We start from the raw sequence: 22,927 nt of genomic DNA on the forward strand, positions 1-22,927 counted from the left end.
AATTTCATAAGGGAGAAGGAACTAGATGCATTGAGGATGATCAAAGATGGTAAAGATTCGATGGAAACTGTGGAGGGAGAGTCAGGGGTAGAGTGTTTGAGGAGATATGTAGAAAGTGTGAAGATTGATTTGGAAGAGCAGGAGAAGCTTTCGGTGGAAGCTGCTAACTCCTTGATGTCTACGTTAAGAGCACAGCTTGAGCCTTTTAGGTTTGTTGTTGACGAGAGTTCTCCATGGGAGGAGAAGTCTGCAGTGGCGAGATTGAGTTGTAGGATGAAGAAGTCTAAAAGGAACAAACTTTGGAAGAAGAAGAAGAGACGGTGCGTTGCAGAGATGCGTGCTAAGGTAGGGGTTTGATTGAAAGCTCTGTTTAGGTTATATTGCAGTATTTGAGTTGTTGTTGATTGTATTACAGGAGCCTGAAAGATTTGAACAAGCTGATCGAGAGGCTGATGAGTGGAGGGAAAATGAAGAAGTCTAAAAGGAACAAACTTTGGAAGAAGAAGAAGAGACGTTGTGTTGCAGAGATGCGAGCTAAGGTAGGGGTTTGATTGAAAGCTCTGTTTAGGTTATATTGCAGTATTTGAGTTGTTGATTGTATTACAGGAGCCTGAAAGATTTGAACAAGCTGATCGAGAGGCTGATGAGTGGAGGGAAAAGGAAATGGCCAAGGACATGGCTAACAGAAAGGTAATAAGTGATGAAGCAATCAAATGGTTTCCTCGTGTTGGTATCTGATGGGTTCTGTCTGTTTTTAGGTTGATGAGATGAAGGCTATTGAGAAGGTCAAGGCGAAACGAGAGCGAAGGAGATTAGAACCCGAGGTGAGACTTATAATGCTATCTTAGACATTATAGTGGTAATTCGAGATAGGTTTTTATGTTTAGTTACGGTAAACAGTCATCATGGTAATAAGTGATGAAGCAATCAAATGGTTTCCTCGTGTTGGTATCTGATGGGTTCTGTCTGTTTTTAGGTTGATGAGATGAAGGCTATTGAGAAGGTCAAGGCGAAACGAGAGCGAAGGAGATTAGAACCCGAGGTGAGACTTATAATGCTATCTTAGACATTATAGTGATAATTCGAGATAGGTTTATGTTTAGTTAGCTTAAACAGTCTCATGGTTTGAAAAGACAATAGAAGCTCCTCCTGACAATAGTGTCGACAATGTATCAAATTTACCGGTGGAGTGTTATCACTACTACTACGGGAGCAATTTGGACATGGGAAGGCTTATTGAGGTGGGATTTGTTGAACTCTCCATCTCGTTTATGTATTATTTAAAATATTTGGCTGAGTTATGGTTTAAAAATACAGATCAGAAGAGAATGGGATGCCTATCTGAGTCCCGGAGGAAGGTATGTTCATCATTTCTTTTTCTTTTTTTTCCTCGCAATTTTAGACAAGCTTTAAATGTTTATCTCTTGAGAAAAAGGTCTTGTTTCTTATACAGCCGGATTCCTGGACATTGGGTACAGCCATCACCACCAGCCGATGAGATTTGGGCTTCTTGTCTTGTTAAAAACTCCAAAGAGTGATCTTAGTTAGTAGCCGGTCGTATTCTAGGAGACAGGACAATGTTAATCTTAGCTAACTCGAGTTCCATAAATATTGTTGCTTGAGAAATCTTGAGTTAGTGTCGATCCTGTTTTAAAACATACAAACTCATTGATAACGATTGTTAGTTTGATGAATGGATTATCTGAGACAGGACAATGCCGATCTTAGCTCATAGATAATGGATTCTGACTCATACATAATTGTTCTTCTGTCCGAAAACAAACTATTGTTGGTTTAAATGATCTTGTCAGCAACAGTAGATCGAACAAATTATCGGTATTTCTAGCTTATAATTAATATGCCTCAATGGACCCAATATTTTTTTTAAGATCGTATTATTCAGCTAATAAACAGTTAATTCAATCTTCAAACTAATAAATTCATTAATTAACTTCAAGAAGGTTAAATTATGGTTTGTATTCAAATTATGGTCTGCATATTTCGCTACCCAGTTTAAGTTTCCGATGAAATACTCAGTTGTTAGGTAAGAACATAAAATGAGTTGAAATAATGCATATGAGTAGGTCAATAGTCTTGTTTAATTGGCATGACGGTCTTGCCGGAAGTGGCAGATTTAATTAAAAATCGTGAAATAGGCAACACAGAAGTAGAACCTTCCTCCCAAGTGTACAAATCAAATGTCTTTCTCCCACCCCATCCACACAAGAATGTTCTAATGAAAAGTATTTAGATAGTAAGAAAACAAAATGTGGGGAAGATGATTGTTGAGCTATTCAATAGAGAAAGTGAATCACAACTGCCCATCTGCCCCAAATTGATTTTGCATTGGGAAATCTTTCGTACAAAGTGCATTGTTAGCACTAAGCCGATACACACAATCCCTGCTTTCTCAAAAAAAAAAAAAAGCATGCTAAAAACTCAAATATTCATATCAAACTTTACACCAAGAACTCACGACAATCCTATAACAACAGATCATCAACAATCTCTTGGAGAGACTTAATCTACGAAGGTTAAATAATTTTGTTAGAGAAGCCTCATTTCATGAGCATTACTCGCTTCCCTGCTGGGTCCTTCGCTTCTCAATTAAAGAAAAAGGAAAATTATAATCGAAAAAAGAAATAGAAATCAGGAATTGAAACCACAGATTCCGACAATCTCCGATAAATGAATTATACGAAGGTAAACTTGGCTTGAATACGCATTGAATTTACAGCGTTTCACCCATAGGTCCCTCGTTTATACTAACTTAAAAATTCGAAATGCTCAGCGAATACGAACCATAATATAATCGGATCTCATCTCGCGAACGATCAACTAATATTCTTTCCGATATTAACTCTTCATCGCATCTCAGTACACAGAGAAATTTCAAAAACATAACAAAAGTTGAAAAAAGAAAAAAGAGAGAACTAATTCGAACAGACACTATCACAGAAACGGCGAGGAAGAGGAGCTGATGAAGTTTTTTGTATCGTTAGATCTGTTTATATAGAGGCGTGTGTATTAGGGCTACTGCGACGCATCATAGCCGTTGGATTAGGCCCATATTTGTGATCTTGACTTTTTACTTCAAGCCCACCTTTACGCAATGAATAGGTGCTTGTTGATTTGTGTCTAAAGTAACGAAAGGTTGTAGCCCAAGTAACTTATTGGGCCTGAATTATTAATCACAGAATGTTCCCGACCCGTAGTAGATGACCCGGCAAATCATGAAGATGTTTGCGGAAAATCCATCTTCGGTTATTAGGTTTTTCTTCGGTTTGGCTTGGTCAAGTGCAAAACGTAAACACCTTTGATTATTTCAAGTGTTCTCTCTCCATAAGAAGCCATAATAAAAAAGGCAAATAGTTTTTTTTTTTAATAGAAAAATACAAAAAATAATTGAGTTGCAATCAAAATGTGATGCATGACATTTGGACCATTAGCGTGCAAAACTCTGAAAATGGCCACCAAATTCCACATTGATCAATGTATAAAACCAAAAATAAGCAAAAGGAAACAGACATATAAGTCTCTGTTCAACCCAACTTAGCCTTGAGGGAAGCAATGGGAATCTTGGAAACAACCTTTTCATCGAACACAAGGTAATGTTTGTGCAACTCCTTGAACGCTTTCTCTGCAAACGGATCAACCTTGTCCTCGTGTTTCTCGTAAATCATTGGCACTGTGTGTAACAACACGAAGCAGATGTACACCTGAGTCAGGAAGTTGCACCAGTTCCCCACCACCGAGATGATCCATAGACCAACCACAACCTGAATACAACATTAACAATGTAAATGTGCTACGAACTTAAAACCATTATCTAGATTGTTTCTTGAGGCTGCAAATGTCAGTAACAAGGAAGGAAACATACCATGAGGAACTTTTTAAGGTCCCTGCCTAAGGCAATGCTTCGCAGGATAACAAAACCTTGGTTTAGTTCGTTTCTCAGGGAAGAGGCGATCAAAAGGAAAGGCTCCTCCGGAACATGGATCTCTGGAATTTGAGGTGGACTCCTGTCACAAAAAAAAAAAAAAAAAACAAGGATTTGAGAAACGGAAACCAAACATCAATAAGGCATATATTAATCAAAGCTCTGAGAAATCCGATTACTTTTTGATGAAAGTGTGAGCATTGGACCAGAGAAACAAGCCTCCAAGAGCAAGAATCCAAACGTGACACAAAAGACTCAACAGATGATACTCAACCAGCTCAAAGAGAACCCAAATAGCAGTCGCAACGCCGAGAACAGCAGCTGACAGTTTCTTATCCCTCCACAAGAACACATCAGCAGCTGCAAAGATTCATTAAGCATACAAACATAATATTAATTCTTTCAAATCCAAAACTATGTAGCAAGTTTTCTTCAAAATACAAAATAAATATCTCAATCTAATCAAAACCAAGCTCATGTTCTCAATTCAACAAAGACATTAACACATCAATTGAACCGGGAACGAATCCTAATAACCGATCTAAGAAAATTAAACCGGTTAACCGCCCAATAACCAAACGCAATTCGATTCTGAAACCTACTTTCACCAATCGGATCTGGAAAACGAGTAAATAGATTCTGATATTGCAGATCAATGCATAAGAAACCAAAACGATCAATAGAAAGGTAAGGACTCATACGCTTTCCACCACCGAGGACCTTGTGAACAGGCTTCTCCCTGCCGAACAAGCGGTAGATCTTCGCCTTCACAGCCGATGGCGAATCAGGCTTCTCGTACTCGGAGTCGGACGACGAGTCGTGGTGGTGGATCTTCTCGGAGATCTTGTCCATCAGAGATTGTTCCGCCGGCATCGATTTCTCAATTTCTTCCGCCATTTGATTTTTTTTCTCGATTTCGAATTTCAACAGAGGATTTTGAAATTGCGGATGGATGGAGAGGAGAGGAGGAGAAGTAGGAAGGGTGAATAATAGGTTTTATAATCTCACGAGCGTGAGGTTCGGGACCCGAGCGTGTTGGTTCGGGGAGAGAATGTCGTCGTTTAACGGTGTTAGTATTTTTTTAAATGGAAAGAGAAACCAGCATTTCGAAAACCGGACCGATCTGATGGTTGAACCGGATTAGACTATAAACCGGATTTGGGTCTAATATTTGGTTAGAACATGAACCAGTCACATAATCAGATTAAATTTCAAAGTTATTAAACTGATAAAAACTATTTAAATTATTAAGAATCTATAAACCATTCGTATAAACATAAAACTAGTTTATAATATAATGTTTATGTTTTAAATTTAGGGTAATTCTCTCAAATAGCCATTTTTAAGTTTTTATGACGAAAATAACCTTCAAAAAATAAAATGATTAAAATAGCTTCTTTTTATTTTGAAATTTTAATATTTATTTTTTAGTTTTTTTTTAATTTGAAACGCTATCCCCAAAACCTAATCCGTTAACTCTAAACTCTAAGTCTAGATTAGTTAACACTCAAATATATTTTTACCCTTTAATAAAACTTATTTTGGTTATTTTCTTCATTGAGAACTATTTTTGTGACAAAAACTTTAAAAAAACTATGCTATCCTAAGAAATTTTTCTTAAATTTATTTATACTTTAATTATGTATCATATTATTAATATTGTTTTAAAATCTTAAAATAAAATATATTAAACCAGATTATTGAATTAGAATTGATTTGGTTAAACCACATTGAAGTGTGATCCAAAAAAATTATCCGGTTGGCTTTTGGTTTGGTTTTAAAAACACCCTGAGAGAAAAAGTCAACGTTTCGTTGACGGAGAAGTAGAGACGAACGTGTAGGCTACGCAAAGGAGGAAATCGCTGATGGTGCGACATGCGTGTCATACCTTTTTCATTATTTAACCGACACCACGAGTGTTTTCTGGACGTAATCGGTACCAGATCGTGATTTTTTCACACTCGTTTTAAATGTATAATCAGGTTCCGAACGACGCCGTTTTGCTTGGGGAAAACCTGATATGAGGGAGGGTTACACACGCGACGTAACACTCTATGTCACTGGCTTACGTGTTGGTCGAATGTTATGGGAAATGTAAAGTGTATACGTGGACCCATGTAATCAATATCAAAGCGTGGTTAATTACTAATTAACAAAGGCATTTTACCACTAAACTTCAACCAGATAGTGGGGGGAGGTATAGAAGCGAATTCGTGGACTAGTCTAAGTCAATTAACAACAATTGCATTCACATTCTTTACGACTAAACAAATATTTTCAAATACACATGTTCACACTACTCAAACCCTCACATTCGATGACTAACGTGCGCCTTGTGAAGAAAAACATCTCCGGCTATCGGTCACCATAGTCCATGGAACAAGGACGTCCGAGGCACGTAAGAGATATCAGATTCACTTGAAGTCAACACGTACTCGGAATTTAAGCATGTTGCAATCTGCGTTTGTAACGCACCAGTCGTAACTATGTTACCTATCATACAGTTTATAAAGAAAATTTAAATAAGTCTAGGGAAATATATCTTAAAATATTTATTTCATTTATAAAACTAAGTTGGTCTACATGAATAAACCATACTTTTGTTCCCATGCTACTACTAACCTTAACTCTTTTTGTTCTCAGCTTTAGAAACATCTTTTCCGACAACCAAAAAAATATCTACTAGTAGTCTTAACTAACGTTACACTGTTCAAACTCATGTCACAGTTTACGACCGTGTGTTAGATTTTAAATCGCTACGTCAACAACGGGTAAAACACGTGAAAGCAAATCATTCAGACTTCAAAATGAATTTCATTTCGATGATATTAATGGCAAACTCCTCTTTTGACGGAATTTTTAATTACAAATCAGTGAAGTTGTAATGAAACGGAGCCAATAATAATAATAATACACCCTAGTAATTAGGCGAATATAGATCTAAGTAAAAATATCTCATCTTCTTGCTCTCCTCCGGTCAGCGGCATATTGTGAGAGCGGCACAACTTCCGACAAAGGTGTTGACTGAGGCGTAGAAGTCGGAGTCGGAAGCGGCGAGTTCCGACAAACAGGACAAGATCCGTTTAGTTTAAGCCACGCATCAAGACAACATAAATGGAAGTAGTGTTTACACTCCGGCATCATCCTCAACATCTCCGCTTCTCTATACTCACACAAACAGATCGAACAAGTCGTATCTCCACCGCTGCCAAAACCATCGGAAGACGCGGCGGAGGTTTCTTTTGAGAAGTGGAACTTAGGGTAAGAGTTTATGACGGCTTGGTCAAGTCCCACGTTGACGTCACCCGCTTCAAGATCTTCTTCCGCGACGAAGATTACGCGAGGGAGTATAACGCTTGCGCTGGTGGATTCAACAGCGGTTGTGCGGCGGCGAGAGTCGCGGCAACAGATGTAGGAGGATAAAAGGACGGTGGAGAGGAGAACAAGGAAACCGAGAGCTATGGCTATGGAGTATCCAAAGCCTAGAGTTGTGAGGTAAGAGTGGTTGGAGTCGTGTGGAGGCGACGGTGGAAGAGGAGGGTGGAAGAGGAAGACGGGGGAGGAGGAGGCGGCGGTTGACATTTGATGGTCAAGAAGAAAAATGGGTCCATATGTGAGAAAGAGAAGAAAGGAGAGAGTGATGAAAAAAATTAATTTAAAAATTTTGGAATATTATTTTAATTAATTAGTTAGGGAAGAGAGAAGAGGTGGGTGGAAATTGCAGATGCATTTAATATTGTTTGGAAACTGCAAATTTTGCATTTAATAATAATGTTGGTGTTATTAATTAAGTGGCCAACCAAGGAATATTATTTTTAACTTTTGCTGTATTATTTTAAATTTTATTCATTATATATTTTTATGTGTTCGAGCCTTGTATCATTGACTGTTTAACCATATTTGTCAGTTCCGTATTTGATGGGTGACATGCGTCCAATTAGAAAATGTATATCATACTCAATCGCTGTCTTGTGTCGTTGAAATTTGTTTTGGTTCGATTTGTGTGATTCTAGGCTTCTCAATGCAAAATTGTCAAACGTTCTTGCCTCTTTGGCGTCCGTATTAAACTCGACGTTTGCCTCTTTGGTGGAAAAACGATTAATGAGCATATAGTATAAACTTATCACATAAGTATTTTAACAAACATTAGAAAATGTAACGATCGTTGATATAAAACGAATCGTTTTACTACAGACAAAATAGAAGCTTAGCTAACAACAGTTGGATACAAGTACATCGTGAACTAGCAAACATGTGTGTGCATGTGATTGCTTAAAGACTGTTTTTTTTTGTCACAAGCTTAAAGACTGTTTATATCGATTAAAAGATAGATTAGTCAATAAATCATGTGGTTAATGAGTAACATGACCAACTGATCGAAAAAATGGACTTGTTATTCGGTTTCTAAAACGGATATACACAATTAATCCAATCGGTTTACTGCTAACTAGCGTACTAGAACAGTCGGTTAGTTTTTCTAAAAATCTAATAAAATGTTTCATATATATAACAGAAATCTCATGCTCCCTCCATTCAAAACTATAGTAACTCTGAGAAAATTAGAACTATAATAGTTCAAAACATATATACTTTATACAAATGTATCATCATGGTGATCCAATCAAAGAAATAAAACGATTAAAAACGTGAATACATATCATAAGTTCATAACTTATACCTTTCGAAACCGAAAAACTCAAAGATCGATATCTTTCTTGCACTCAGTATCTTGAATAGCCTGTCGAGTGATGTTCACAGCCATCGTGCAGTTCATTTTAACCGTTACGTGTTTCTTCACAATCCCCAGTATCTTCACCTTACCACTAACCCTAGTGTAACTCCACACGTTCAAAAGACCCGACCCACTTACTTCTCGAGCCAAACCCGGATCCATCAGAAACCGACCTATCATAATATCAACCGTCATGTTCATCCTCACCGTCCGATGCGCTCTCGCCTTTCCCGGTGGCCCACGTGCTTCACCCACCACCGTTCCTTTGTAATATATATCGGTCGTTGTGTTCGAATACCTAAACGACGCAGAGTTCGGGTTCTTGACCGACACGTCGACGATCATCGAGATGTTTGTTCCCAACAGTTGGATCTGAGTCCCGGTGGTCGAGTCAAGACCGTTGACTGTTACGCCGTTCATTTTTATGATGGGGTCTTTGACTCGGAACACCGTGAAGACTAAAGACAACACGATCGTGATGAGAATTATAGATGTTACTGTGACGCAGATTAAACACTTTATTCGGTTTCTGCGACGATGGAGAGCTTGTTTGTTGGTGGCTGGATAATCGCTCAACGGAAGTACGGTCGCCGGAGCTAACGGACGAACATGTTCTGGTTCGGTCATGGTGGTTTGTGTGTGTGTGTGTGGTGGGGTGGGAGGTGGGGGAGTCAGATTAATTACTTCTAGTTATGTGAATTATATAAACTAGCTTAGTGATGGGGAATGTTGACTTTATATGTACATCTGTATTTCATGTGTCATTAATACTTGAGAAAAAATAAGAACATTGATGTAATGGGCCTAAGACCATGATTAATCCGGGTTCTTAGAGCAACATTATCGGTGGTGGGAGATGGTTCATACGCGTGGGCCCCACCACTTTTTCTCAATTACCATGCCAAAATGTCCCAAAATAAGGAACGTTTGCACTGCGTCATTTGCACTGTTTGCAGGTCCCACGACTGGTCCGTGATTGGTTCATTTAAAAAAAAAAAATTAAAAAAAAAAAAACAGAAAAAAGAAAAAGATTTTAAGAACCCCAACAACGTTTTGGGCGATAACCATGCTGTTAGAGTGGGGTTCTTAGCGGAAGTTAAAAAAATGTTTTTTAAATTTTTAACTAAAAAGGCTAAGAACCGGTTTTTAAAGTCCTTATTTAAGAACCGGTTCTTAAAGTCCTTATTTAATAACCGGTTTTTAATTTTTTTAGTTAAAAGTTAAGAAACAGTTTAAGAACTTCATCCTAAAAACCCGTGGTTAATCATGCTCTAACCACTTACAAAGTTGGGATCAATTATTGAAGTGGAAAAATGAGAATAGTAGTATTAAATTGGCTTTGATTTAACGGTCATTTTGGTGGAAAAGAAAGGTAGAAGCTGCGTATAGGTGGGGATGCGGTTCGCACCAAAGAGAATTTACCAACACATTACAAGTTGGACTTTTGCACAAACGTCCGAGCAGAGCTTTCATGACTTTTGATAATCTCTCTTCATAATTTAAGTTCCATCAAATCTACCTATATTATTTTTTAAAAATAAATTAGAAATCAATGCAAATGTTTCATCATATTATGGTAAGAACCGGCTATGTGTCCAAGCATTCTTTTGAGATATAAACTTTAGAGTATAGTCAAATTCATACAAGGGAATATAACCAGGCTCCTGTACGCATGCAGCTAATTAAAATTATAAATCACATTCCACGGAAACATGCATAATAAAAGTACTTAACAAAACCCAATAACAAAACCAACAAAAGAGAAATCCAGAACTGAAAGCTGCGATCGTCTATGTTTTATTGAACATTAGATTATAATTAAGAAAATAATAGTTGAAACTAAAAGAAGTCGCGAAGGGAAGGGAGCTTGATCTCCCCCTTAGTAGAGACAGGAATGGTAATGTCACCAACAACAGGAATGTCGATGGTTAGACCAATGTCAAGTTGATAGTCAATGTCCCAGTCCGAGCCAATGTCCTTCATTAGACTAACCGCTATGCCATAAGCCACCTTAACAGGTACGTCCAGAACCGTCGTGCCCTTCCCAACCAACGAACCCGGGTCCGGTATTGTGCCAGACGCGATAGTCCTACGCAACCACAAACATTATTAATTAGCATATGATCAGTGAACCTGCATAACACTTGAAGCATGCGTAACGTACTAACGTTACATAAAAAGCACTGGTATATATATATCCGTATATGCAGATGCAGCTGACAATGTTATATAATCTAATGTATTATATTCGTAAGCAAACCGGACTACATGCAGAGACAAATATATCGTCTCATTCCCATGCAAACATGTGTTACTATTAGTGCCGTGTAATGTTTATGTCTGAAAGATAAACGTTAAGGACTCAGAGATGCTAGTCTTGCAAGAGATCATTAGGGATTGCACATGAATTATTGAACTATAACACATATGCATTAGTAACGGACCATTATTTCTTGTTTTACAGATCTCAAAATTTAGACAATACATAATACATTCTTTTAAAAGTAAAAAGACAATACATATATGCATGTGACACAAATGTTATAGCATGCACGTATGGATAGTTATATTATTGATTTGTGTATTAACAAGTGAACAAACTCAATTTTCATTCGTCCGATGAAGGGTTAGTGTATTTCAAACGTTACATAAATAATCGAAAAAATAGAAGAGAACCTTGTGGCACTCTTGAGGATGTAAGAGATCTGGCAAATAGGGATCGACTGAGAGTAAGGATTCTTGACGGAGACCTTGGCGTGATAATCAACACCTTGACGTGACACGCCTTTGAAATCAACGTCGTCCACGGTGGCTTCCGGCGTCGGAATATTGGCTAGCTTCTCCGCAATGAAACCTTTGGCTTTATCCAACAAGTTTGAGATCACCGACCCGTTTTCTTCTACCAACTTTTGCTCCGATGATGCCATTTTTAATAATCTTCCAAGTGATCAGATCTATATCTCTCTCTCTTGTCTCTAATGCCTCTATTGATTATATAAGATTTGTGTTTCTTTTTAAGGATAATTAAATACCTTAATTGCCGGAGCGTGACATTTATATTCCTATAATTTGTTGTAAAACTGATCAGAGTAATCTTTTTATTAATTAAAAAAGGAATAGAATACAAACACCATTATGCATATTCGAAGGAAAGATCCGTTTGTTTTTGTTTGATCATGGTCATGGTCAACACGTACTGCGTTCTTGCTTCATTTGTATGTCCGAAATTTATTTTCTTTTTAAGAAAAAAAAATCTCACTCTAAAAAATATTAACTAATATCCTAATTCCTAACAAAAGTAATTAGCAGTTGTCTTTAAAAACTACGTGCTGGATAGTAGTGTACTACGTTACCAAACATTTATTTTTGGGCAAATAATCCGTATCAATTGCCACTTTAACGTCAACAAAAAATTCCTTCACGTTGTGTATACAAGAGACATGGGTTTGGTCTGGTTACTACAGTGACCTTCATACACCACGTGTTGTATGTCTTACGGTTCATGATTTGTGTTGCTATCTTATTCCAGAAGGAAAGAGAACAGGAAAACTCAGCTAATGATCGTGTTGTTGAAGAATTCAGCATGCTCAGGAAAGAACGCCAAAAGCTCATCTTTGGTTACCCACATAAAATCCTCGCAGTTACTTATCTTGTACTTCGATGCTGCTACTACAGTACATCTGAAGAAGAACCTCTACAAAAAATAAAGAAGATTGTATAGCTATGTGAGTAATTGGAGCATTTTTCTTTCTTTCTTTCAATTAAAGCTATGTTGTTTACCTTGTAAGATGGCAAATCAGGTGTTTCTTGAAGATGCAGTCTGCTGAGGTGATATGTATCAGTTCGCGAAGTACTACAGGAGATAGTACAGGCGTGTGTCATGAAGATGGAGCTGAATAGGAGTTCAAGTTTTGTGATGTGCGTGAGCTTGGTAAGTTTGGAAAAGGAAAGATGATATATGTTTGAAGATATATCGACGTTTTCCATTAAGCAAAACTGTTTTGCTTGGAGGGGAGGTTTACCTTTACGAGAAAAGGAAAGTTGCTTAAATGGAAATGGAAGTTGTCATATGTGTATTTGGAAGACTTGGAGAGAAAGTTGAAGACGTGGATGGCAAGATCTGGTCTACTATATAAGGAGAGACGTGCCTTATGAGAAAGCAGACCTCAGAGAAGAGAGAGAGAGAGGTTTCCTTGGTGTGTGTTACTGCTTGGTGTGAAGAACATTCTGAAGAATTGTCTGATGGAGACCGATGTGGACTTAGTTTGGTGGTGTTGGAGTTGGCGCTTTGTGTGGTGGAGTTAGCCATCGTGTGTAGCTCGTGGTGATCTGTGTGTGTGCTTGGGGGATCAAGCGTTTTGTGTCACTGGTGTGCGTTGGGTGCTGACATACTTGGTGAAGTACTTCCGAGAAGTGGAAGATTGAAGCCTAGATTCAGGGGGAGTTTAGCAAAGGCGGTTTCATTGAAGAGATCTGTGAAGATTGCAGCTGTAGAAGACAGTGTGATCCGGTGAGCCAGATGGTGATCTATGCATGCGTGCTTGATTCCTAATCTTTGTGGATTGCTACTTAGAAAAGAGTGGTAAACACTAGTGTATGTGTTGTATCATATAGCAATTGTAGATTGCTCCTTGTTCTAAGTCAATGAAATCTAGACGAGGTTCCGGGGATGTAGGAAACGAACCCCATTAACAAACTTTGTGTCTTTTTACTTTCTGCACTTGTTTTTCGCCGCCTCATATGCACTAACATTTCTTCTGTAGCTTGTATAACCATGTGAGCCATTGGAGCATTTCCAACAAAGTATGTGTGAGTTAGGTCTCCTAAGAACTTCAAAGCAGATTCCACGCACTGCAAATTACTAAAGGGACAATAAGCACTAGAAGAACGGAAATGATGATGATGTTATAGATTGAAATAGAAGGGACAACCGTCACACCTTGCGAAGATTTGGCTACGAATCATACATTTTTTTCAAAGAAATGCCAGACAGTTTTGTCGCTGGTAGCTCCAAATGGCTTGCCGAAGATGAGAAGATACAATTTCTTGTCAAGAGCTCTATATAACGACCTATAGTTGCAACAATTTTAAAAGAGTAAATCGATCATCACATAGTTGGATGTGTAATTTATTTGATTCATACCAACGTTGAGTTGGCCCAGAATAAAAGGAGTACTAGTAGTCTTCCGCTGTACGGGTTCGATCTGCCTTAGATGGGGTTATTTAACAAATGCAAAAGTTCTCGACAAAGAGGTGAAAACATCTTTTTCCATAGTAAAAATTTTTTACTTGATTTATTAAACACATACTTACACATAAATTTTGAGAAAAAATCAAAAATATGAAAATACTGTTTTAATGCATAGTTGCATCATTCACTGACATATGATGAAGGTTAAAGAGGTTTTGAACTTTTGTTGCCTTCGTTTTTTTAGAAAATAGTGATTTTATAGTGGTTAGTCCAACAATTTATGGAGTATTATGAATTTTTACTAAATTAATTGACAAAATATTAAAACGATGCCCATATATCATGTGGGAAGTATTATAAAGTTTTACAAAATTAATTAATAAAATTTTGAAAGATGCCCATGTACCATGAAAGTGAGTTTAACATACATGAATACAAATGTTAAATGTGGTTAGAAATTTTAAATAAATACTAAAGATTATAGGCTTCATTATATAAAGCATTTGCTGAAAAACTCAATATTTTCGTAGGAGTTTGTTAACAGATAGATTTTAAGAAAAATTCAAAAAATATGACAATACTGTTTTGATGCATAGTTACATCCAGCACTAACATATGATGAAGTTCAAAGAGGTTTGAAACCTTTGAGGTCTCTGTTTCTCTACGTAATAGCGATTTTACAGTGGTTAGTCCACCAATTTAGGGAGTATTATGAAGCTCTACTAAATTAATTGAAAAAAAATTTCAACGATGTTCATGTACCATAAAAGAGAGTTTAATATACATTAATACAAATGTAGAATGTGTTTAGAAAATTTAAAACAATATTAAAGATCATGCTTAGTATATATAACATTTATCGTTAACACATAGATTTTGAGAAAAATTAAAAAAATATGAAAATACTATTTCAATGCACAGTTGCATCCTTCACTAACATGTGATGAATGTCAAAGAGGTTTGGAACATTTGTTGTCTCCGTTTTTCTAGAGAATATCGATTTTATAGTGGTTAGTTCACCAATTTAGGGAGTATTATAAAGTTTTACTAAATTAATTGACTAAAAAATAAAAGGATGCCCATTGATATATGGTGTTTTTGGCATCTTGTATATATGTTTCCTAATTGGTTTTCAAGTCTTTATCGAGTCTTCTTAGTCCTTTTCGAGTCATTACAGGTCTGGAGTTGCATTGGACGGTAGATAAACCAGTTGGAGGAAAAGAAGAGAAAATAGTGCAATTTGGAGTTTTTCAGGCAGAGCAGTCATGCGGAGCAGTCTGGCGTGCCTGTTCCAGCGACAAAGATTTTTAAAGAAGTTTCCAAATATTTCGGGATTTTACCTAGGGCTTCCCCCTTTTTCTCCTGCAGTCGCGAGAGACCTGCAGTATATATTTTCTTATTATTATAAACATTCTAGGTGACTTTTTAGAGAGATTTTGGAGAGAAAAAACTTGTACTCTTGTTAAGGGAGAAGAATCTCTACATCTTTTGGAGAAGATTTCTAAACTCTCTTTGCTTTTTATTATTAATTCAGACATGTTTTCTTCATCTGTTATCTCTGTGATTTTTCTGTCCATGGCTGAGTAATCCACTTGCTTAGTCTAGGGTGTTAGATCCGTGAGTTAAACATAGATAAGTGAATCCCTTGATTGTCTTCATTCATAACTATTCTTAATGCTTGCATTAAACTGGCCGCTTAATGTTAGATCCTAGGTTTAACCTATTCATTAACCGTGTAATAGGTTGCTAGATCTGTTATGAATGAGCATTGCATCCCTAGTCAGCGAGAGTAGATATTAGGGTGTATTGTAAACATATCGGACTTGATCTCTAAAGCTTGCTAGCGTGTCTTGATCCAAACGAGAGTTTAGGTATCAAGACCGACTTGCAAAGGAATCAATACCACGAGAGTGGGTTGATTCAGCCTGAGTGATCCGAGTTCTGGACTTACTCTTAATTGAACTTGAATAATTGTTTGGCTCACACTTGTTTAACACCCGATCAAACCACCCTAGGCTAGCATTCTTAATCATCTGAAAAACCTTAAATCAATCTCTTACTTGCTTGTTACGAAATCAACCATATTGTTTTAGCTTGATATTGATCCCATAAAGATAAAGTGTAATCGTTGGTCTCTGTGGATTCGATCCTAAAGTGCTACATCGACATATCATTCGATTGTGGTAGTGTGCACATTAGGTTAATTGGTGTGCGTATACACGTAATATCACCCATGTACTATGAAAGAGAGTTTAATATACACTAATACAAATGTAGAATGTGTTTAGAATTTTTAAAACAACACTAAAAATCATAGGCTTCAGTATATAGAACATTTACCGAAAAACTCAATATTTTCGTAGGGGTTAACACATAAATTTTGAGAAGAATTCAAAAATTCAAAACTATGAAAATACTGTTTTAATGCATAATTACATCCTTCACAACAGATGATGAAGGTCAAAGAGGTTTGGAACCTTTGTTGTTTCCATTTTTCAAAAGAACAACGATTTTATAGTGGTTAGTCCACCAGTTTATGGAGTATTATGAAGTTTAACTAAATTATTTGACAAAAAATTAAAATGATGTCCATGTACCATGAAAGAGAGTTTAATATACATTAATACAAATGTAGAATGTGTTTAGAAACTTTAAAACAACACTAAAGATCATAGGCTTCAATATATAAAGCATTTACCGAAAAAATCAAAATTTTCGTAGGGGTTAACACATAGATTTTGAGAAAAATACAAAATATGAAAATACTGTTTTAATGCATAGTTGCATCCTTCACTGACGTATGAAAGGTCAAAGAGGTTTGGAACATTTGTTGTCTCCGTGTCTCTAGAGAATAGCTATTTTATAGTGGTTTGTCCACTCATTTGGGGAGTATTATGAAGTTTTACTAAATTAATTTATAAAATTTTGAAAGATGCCCATGTACCATGAAAGTGAGTTTAACATACATTAATACAAATGTTAAATGTGGTTAGAAATTTTAATTCAACAATAAAGATCACAGGCTTCAGTATATAGAGTATTTACCGAAAAATTCAATATTTTCGTAGGGGTTAACATATATATTTTGAGAAAAATTCAAAAATATGAAAATACTATTTTAATGCATAGTTGCATCCTTAACTAACATATGATCAAGGTCAAAGATGTTTGGAACTTTTGTTGTCTCCGTTTATTTAGAAACTATCGATTTTATAGTGGTTAGTCCTCCAATTTAGAAAATATTATGAAATTTTACTAAATTAATTGACAAAAAAATAAAATGATGCCCCTGTACCATGAAAGAGAGTTTAATGTACATTAATACAAATAGATTTTGTTGTTACACATAGATTTTGAGAAAAATTCAAAAATATTAAAATACTGTTTTAATGCATACTTGCATCATTCACTAACATATGATGAAGGTCAAAGAGGTTTGAAACTTTTGTTGTCTCCGTTTTTCTAGAATATAGCAATTTTATAGTGGTTAGTCCACTCATTGGGAGTATTATGAAGTTTTACTAAAATAATTGACAAAAACTTAAAATGATGCTCATGTACTATGAAAGAGAGTTTAATATACATTAATACAAATGGAGAATGTGTTTAGAAATTTTAAAACAACACTAAAGATCATAGGCTTCAGTATATAGAGCATTTACCGAAAAAATCAATATTTTCGTAGGGGTTAACACATAGATTTTGAGAAAATTCAAAAAATATGAAAATACTATTTTAATGCATAGTTGCATCCTTCACTAACATATGATGAAGGTCAAAGAGGTTTAAAACCTTTGTTGTCTCTTTTTTTCTAGAGAAATTAGTTGACAAAAAATTAAAACGATGTCCATGTACCTTGAAAGAGAGTTTCATATACATAAATATAAATGTACAATGTGTTTAGAAATTTTAAAACAACACAACAGATCACAGGTTTCAGTATATAGAGCATTTACCGAAAAATTCAATATTTTCGTAGGGGACACATAGATTTTGAGAAAAATAAAAAAAAATGAAGATACTGTTTTAATGCATTGTTGCATCCTTCACTAACATCTGAAACTTTTGTTGTCTCCGTTTCTCTAGAAAATATCAATTTTATAGTGGTTAGTCCACCAATTTAGAAAGTATTATGAAATTTTACTAAATTAATTGACAAAAAATTAAAATGATGCCCATGTACCATGAAAGAGAGTTTAATATAGATTTATACAAATGTAGAATGTGTTTAGAAAATTTAATACAACACAAAAGGTCATAGGCTTCAGTATATAGAGCATCTACCGAAAAATTCAATATTTTCTTAGGGGTTGTTGTTACACATAGATTTTGAGAAAAATTCAAAAATATGAAAATGCTGTTTTAATGCATAGTTGCATCCTTCACTAACATATGATGAAGGTCAAAGAGGTTTGGAATCTTTGTTGTCTCCGCTTTTCTAGATAATAGCGATTTTATAGTGGTTAGTCCACTCATTTGAAGGGTATTATGAAGTTTTACTAAATTAATTAATAAAATTTTGAAAGATGCCCATATACCTTGAAAGTGAGTTTAACATACATTAATACAAATGTTAAATTTGGTTAGAAATTTAAAATCAACACTAAAGATCATAAGCTTCAGTATATTGAGCATTTACCGAAAATTTAATATTTTCGTAGGAGTTAGTTAACACATATATTTTGAGAAAAATTCAAAAATATGAAAATACTGTTTTAATGCATAGTTGCATCATTCACTAACATATGATGAAGGTCAAAGATGTTTTGAAATTTTGTTGTCTCCGTTTCTCTAGTAAATATCGATTTTATAGTGATTAGTCCACCAATTTAGGAAGAATTATGAAGTTGAACTAAATTAATTGACAAAAAATTAAAATGATGCTCATGTACCATTAAAGAGAGTTTAATATACATTAATACAAATGTATAATGGTTTTAAAAATTTTAAAACAACACTAAAGATCATAATAGGCTCCAATATATAGAACATTTACCAAAAAACTCAATATTTTCGTAAGGGTTAGTTAAGACATAGATTTTGAGAAAAATTTAAAAATATGAGAATACTGTTTAATATACATTAATACAAATGTAGAATGGTTTTAGAAATTTTAAAACAACACTAAAGATCATAATCAGCTTCAATATATAGAACATTTACCAAAAAACTCAATATTTTCGTAAGGGTTAGTTAACACATAGATATTTGAGAAAAAATATAAAATATGAAAATACTGTTTTAATGTATAGTTGCATCCTTCAATAACATATGATGAAGGTCAAAGATGTTTGGAACTTTTGTTGTCTCCGTTTCTCTAGTAAATTTCGATTTTATAGTGGTTGGTCCACCAATTTAGGAAGAATTACGAAGTTTTACTAAATTAATTGACAAAAAATTAAAATGATGCTCATGTACCATGAAAGAGAGTTTAATATACATTAATACAAATGTAGAATGGTTTTAAAAATTTTAAAACAACACCAAAGATCATAGGCTTTAATATATAGAACTTTTACTAAAAACTCAATATTTTCGTAAGGGTGTTAGTTAACACATAAATTTTGATAAAAATTTTAAAATATGAAAATACTGTTTAAATGTATAGTTGAATCCTTCACTAACATATGATGAAGCTCAAAGAGGTTTGGAACCTTTGTTGTCTCCGTTTTTCTAGAGAATAACAATTTTATAGTGGTTAGTCCACCAATTTAGAGAGTATTATGATGTTTAACTAAGTTAATTGACAAAAAAAATTAAAACGATACCCATGTACCCTGAAATAGAGTTAAATATAAATTAATACAAATGGAGAATGTGTTTAGAAATTTTAAAACAACACAAAAGATCATAGGCTTCAGCATATAGAACATTTACCGAAAAACTCAATATTTTCGTAGGAGAACGCATAGATTTTGAGAAAAATTTAAAATTCAAAAATACTGTTTTAAGGCGTAGTTGCATCCTTCACTAACATACGATGAATGTCAAAAAGTTTTGGAACCTTTGTTGTCTCCATATTTCTAGAGAATAACGATTTTATAGTGGTTAGTCCACCAATTTAATGAGTATTATGAGGTTTCACAAAATTAATTGACAAAAAATTAAAAATATGCCCAAGTACCATGAAAGAGAGTTTAATATACATTAATATAAATGTAGAATGTGTTTAGAAATTTTAAAACAACACTAAAGATCATAGGCTTCAGTATATAGGGCATTTACCAAAGAATTTAATATTTTCGTTGGGCTTAACAGATGGATTTTGAGAAAAAATTAAACAAATGAAAATACTGTTTTAATGCATAGTTGCATCATTCACTAACATATTATGAAGGTCAAAGATGTTTGGAACTTTTGTTGTCTATGTGCCTCTAGAAAATATCCATTTTATAGTGGTTAGTCCACCAATTTAGAGAGTATTATGAAGTTGTACTAAATTAATTCACAAAAAATTAAAAAGATGCACATGTACCATGAAAGAGAGTTTAACTAATTCAAATATTGAATGTGTTTAGAAATTTTAAAACACACTAAAGATCATAGGCTTCAGTATATAGGGCATTTACCAAAGAATTTAATATTTTCGTTGGGCTTAACAGATGGATTTTGAGAAAAAATTAAACAAATGAAAATACTGTTTTAATGCATAGTTTCATCATTAACTAACATATGATGAAAGTCAAAGAGGTTTGGAACCTTTGTTGTCTCCCTTTTTCTAGAGATTAACGAATTTATAGTGGTTAATCCACTAATATAGAGAGTATTATGAAGTTTTGCTAAATTAATTGACAAAAAATTAAAACGATGCCCCTGAACCAAGAAAGAGAGTTTAATATACATGAATACAAATGTAGAATGTGTTTAGAAATTTTAAAACAACACTAAAGATCATAGGCTTCAATATATAGAGCATTTATCGAAAAGTTCAATATTTTCGTAGGGGGTTAACACATAAATTTTGAGAAAAATTCAAAAATATGAAAATACTATTTTAATGCATAGGTGCATCATTCACTAACATATGATAAAGGTCAAAGAGGCTTGGAACCTTTGTTGTCTCCGTTTTTCTAGAGAATAGCGATTTTATAGTGGTTAGTCCACCAATTTAGGGAGTATTATGGAGTTTTACTAAATTAATTGACAAAAAAATAAAACTATGCTCATGTACCATGTAAGAGAGTTTAATATAGATTAATATAAATGTAGAATGTGTTTAGAAATTTTAAACCAACACTAAAGATCATAGGCTTCAATATATAGAAAAGTTACCGAAAAATTCAATATTTTTGTAGAGGTTAAACACATAGATCTTGAGAAAAAAATCATAAATATGAAAATACTGTTTTAATGCATAGTTTCATCATTCCCTAACATATTATGAAGGTCAAAGAGGTTTGGAACCTTTGTTGTCTCCGTTTTTCTAGAGAATAACGATTTTATAGTGGTTAATCCACTAATTTAGGGAGTATTATGAAGTTTTATTAAATTAATTGACAAAAAATTAAAACGATGCCCCTGAACCATGAAAGAGAGTTTAATATACATGAATACAAGTGTAGAATGTGTTTAGAAATTTTAAAACAACACTAAAGATCATAGGCTTCAATATATAGAGCATTTACCGAAAAGTTCAAGATTTTCGTAGGGACACATATATTTTGAGAAAAAAAATCATAAATATGAAAATATTGTTTTAATGCATAGTTGCATCATTTATTAACATATGATGAATGTCAAAGTTTGAAACATTTGTTGTCTCTGTTTTTTCTAGAGAATAGCGATTTTATAGTGGTTAATCAACCAATTTAGGGAGTATTATGAAGTATTACAAAATTAATTGACAAAAAAAATTAAAATATCCCCATGAACCATGAAAGATAGTTTAATATACATTAATACAAATGTAGAATGTGTTTAGAAATTTTAAAACAACACTAAAGATTATAGGCTTCAGTATATAGAACATTTACCGAAAACTCAATATTTTCTAGAGAATAACGATTTTATAGTGGTTAGTCCAACACTAAAGATTATAGGCTTCAGTATATAGAACTTTATAGTTTAAAATTGACATTTTATGTGAATTTACCTAATTTGATCAGAAAATGCTAATTTACCTAACATCTTTTTGAAAAAACACACATCTAAACAAAATTAACCCACATTACTTATTTTGATAGTTTGATGAATTTATAAAATTAGAATTTTAAACTTTATTTTACCTTTTATAAATTAAAAGAATTCTCTAGTAACAATTAAATAAAGTAAACTCACCTTTGGATTCGTAACTGCAAGCTTCATGATACTTTCAGCAATAGCTTTACCTTCGAACTCAATTGCAGTAGTGCATACTGAAAAATAATTGATTCAAGAAATGAAACATCAAAAGTGTTACAAAAAAAAGTCAACACATCAAAGAGAAAATAGTTAATAATGAAAAACATGCAAAATCTTCTTTGTCAGGCCAAAACCTTATGATCTTTGATTCAACCGGAAGATTACTAGCCGTGAGTGTAGTTATAATTTCTTTCACACGAATAATATTTGCTTATGCTTCGCTTCATTCTATCTCTCCAAACCGTGACTTCCAGAGGCTGTGAATCAATAGATATAAGAAACTAAGTTAGTTATGCCATAGTGATCTAAAATTGATTCTCTTCAAAACTACTCTACCAGTTATCAATTGCTTACCACAATTCCATGGTATCAATCTAAGATATTGTCGGTAATAGACTTTTAAGTATTAGTCTAGATGAAGAATAAAATAATAAATTGGTGCAGAAAAAGAAAGAAGGTATGAAGAAACCCGATGTGAAAATTGAAATTTTAAGAGGAATGAAAAGATTTCTTGTTTTGCTGGAGAAGATAGAAAAAGAAGGAAAAGAAACTGAGAGTAAATTGATAAAAGAGGAAAACAGTTTGAAATCGTGTCAAGTGAGTTTGAACGTGGATGGATTATTGTGACGTATTTGCTAAAAATTAGGGATCAAAGTCAATTTCTTTTCAATCAATTGTTTTTTTATTTTTTTCAAAGTATTTTCCATTTGTCAAAATTTGATTT

At 34.2% G+C, this 22,927-nt stretch overlaps 5 protein-coding genes, 1 long non-coding RNA gene and 1 pseudogene across 6 annotated transcripts in view; 2 read left to right on the forward strand and 5 right to left on the reverse strand.

Annotated features, from left to right (window-relative positions):
- The window catches only part of LOC106341935 (U11/U12 small nuclear ribonucleoprotein 59 kDa protein), a 15,943-nt gene extending 15,080 nt beyond the window's left edge, over positions 1-863 (forward strand). Inside the window, exons 2-5 of the mRNA XM_013780688.1 lie at positions 12-345; positions 416-539; positions 607-690; positions 759-863. Of these exons, the coding sequence (XP_013636142.1) occupies positions 453-539; positions 607-690; positions 759-848 (261 nt within the window). The 5' untranslated portion in view covers positions 12-345; positions 416-452 and the 3' untranslated portion in view covers positions 849-863. The remainder of the gene's footprint in view (positions 1-11; positions 346-415; positions 540-606; positions 691-758) is intronic.
- Positions 864-1,132: 269 nt separating this feature from the next.
- LOC106341937 lies at positions 1,133-1,710 on the forward strand. Its single transcript, XR_001269782.1, has 3 exons — positions 1,133-1,241; positions 1,318-1,358; positions 1,454-1,710. It is a non-coding gene; the product is annotated as an uncharacterized LOC106341937 (long non-coding RNA).
- Positions 1,711-3,356: 1,646 nt separating this feature from the next.
- On the reverse strand, positions 3,357-4,912 carry LOC106339390 (reticulon-like protein B5). The gene is made up of 4 exons (XM_013778186.1): positions 4,642-4,912; positions 4,120-4,300; positions 3,881-4,022; positions 3,357-3,779 (listed from the first exon to the last, which is right to left on the reverse strand). Exons 1-4 carry the CDS (start codon positions 4,835-4,837, stop codon positions 3,543-3,545), a joined length of 756 nt encoding a protein of 251 aa, XP_013633640.1. The 5' UTR covers positions 4,838-4,912; the 3' UTR covers positions 3,357-3,542.
- Positions 4,913-6,748: 1,836 nt separating this feature from the next.
- LOC106340135 (RING-H2 finger protein ATL67) lies at positions 6,749-7,752 on the reverse strand. Its single transcript, XM_013778996.1, has one exon. The coding sequence runs from the start codon at positions 7,520-7,522 to the stop codon at positions 6,896-6,898; it is 627 nt and encodes a 208-aa protein (XP_013634450.1). The 5' UTR covers positions 7,523-7,752; the 3' UTR covers positions 6,749-6,895.
- Positions 7,753-8,491: 739 nt separating this feature from the next.
- Positions 8,492-9,389, reverse strand: LOC106340180 (late embryogenesis abundant protein At1g64065). Its single transcript, XM_013779045.1, has one exon. The coding sequence runs from the start codon at positions 9,297-9,299 to the stop codon at positions 8,637-8,639; it is 663 nt and encodes a 220-aa protein (XP_013634499.1). The 5' UTR covers positions 9,300-9,389; the 3' UTR covers positions 8,492-8,636.
- A 996-nt stretch (positions 9,390-10,385) lies between these two features.
- On the reverse strand, positions 10,386-11,607 carry LOC106341293 (desiccation-related protein At2g46140). The gene is made up of 2 exons (XM_013780092.1): positions 11,349-11,607; positions 10,386-10,761 (listed from the first exon to the last, which is right to left on the reverse strand). Exons 1-2 carry the CDS (start codon positions 11,597-11,599, stop codon positions 10,512-10,514), a joined length of 501 nt encoding a protein of 166 aa, XP_013635546.1. The 5' UTR covers positions 11,600-11,607; the 3' UTR covers positions 10,386-10,511.
- A 615-nt stretch (positions 11,608-12,222) lies between these two features.
- Positions 12,223-22,927, reverse strand: part of LOC106337801 — a 30,603-nt pseudogene continuing 19,898 nt past the window's right edge.

Source organism: Brassica oleracea, chromosome C4, assembly GCF_000695525.1.
Source record: "Brassica oleracea var. oleracea cultivar TO1000 chromosome C4, BOL, whole genome shotgun sequence".
Classification (NCBI taxonomy): Eukaryota; Viridiplantae; Streptophyta; class Magnoliopsida; order Brassicales; family Brassicaceae; genus Brassica; species Brassica oleracea.

Bases quoted from the DNA above. Each gene is read 5' to 3' on its own strand.
- LOC106339390 (XM_013778186.1), bottom strand. From the start codon at position 4,837: ATGGCGGAAGAAATTGAGAAATCGATGCCGGCGGAACAATCTCTGATG. The intron at 4,301-4,641 runs GTATGAGTCCTT...GAATCTTTGCAG, and splicing joins GGTCCTCGGTGGTGGAAAGC to CTGCTGATGTGTTCTTGTGG. The intron at 4,023-4,119 runs GTAATCGGATTT...TTTTTGTGACAG, and splicing joins GCTCACACTTTCATCAAAAA to GAGTCCACCTCAAATTCCAG.
- LOC106340135 (XM_013778996.1), bottom strand. From the start codon at position 7,522: ATGTCAACCGCCGCCTCCTCCTCCCCCGTCTTCCTCTTCCACCCTCCT.
- LOC106340180 (XM_013779045.1), bottom strand. From the start codon at position 9,299: ATGACCGAACCAGAACATGTTCGTCCGTTAGCTCCGGCGACCGTACTT.
- LOC106341293 (XM_013780092.1), bottom strand. From the start codon at position 11,599: ATGGCATCATCGGAGCAAAAGTTGGTAGAAGAAAACGGGTCGGTGATC. The intron at 10,762-11,348 runs GTTCTCTTCTAT...GTGGTTGCGTAG, and splicing joins ATCCTCAAGAGTGCCACAAG to GACTATCGCGTCTGGCACAA.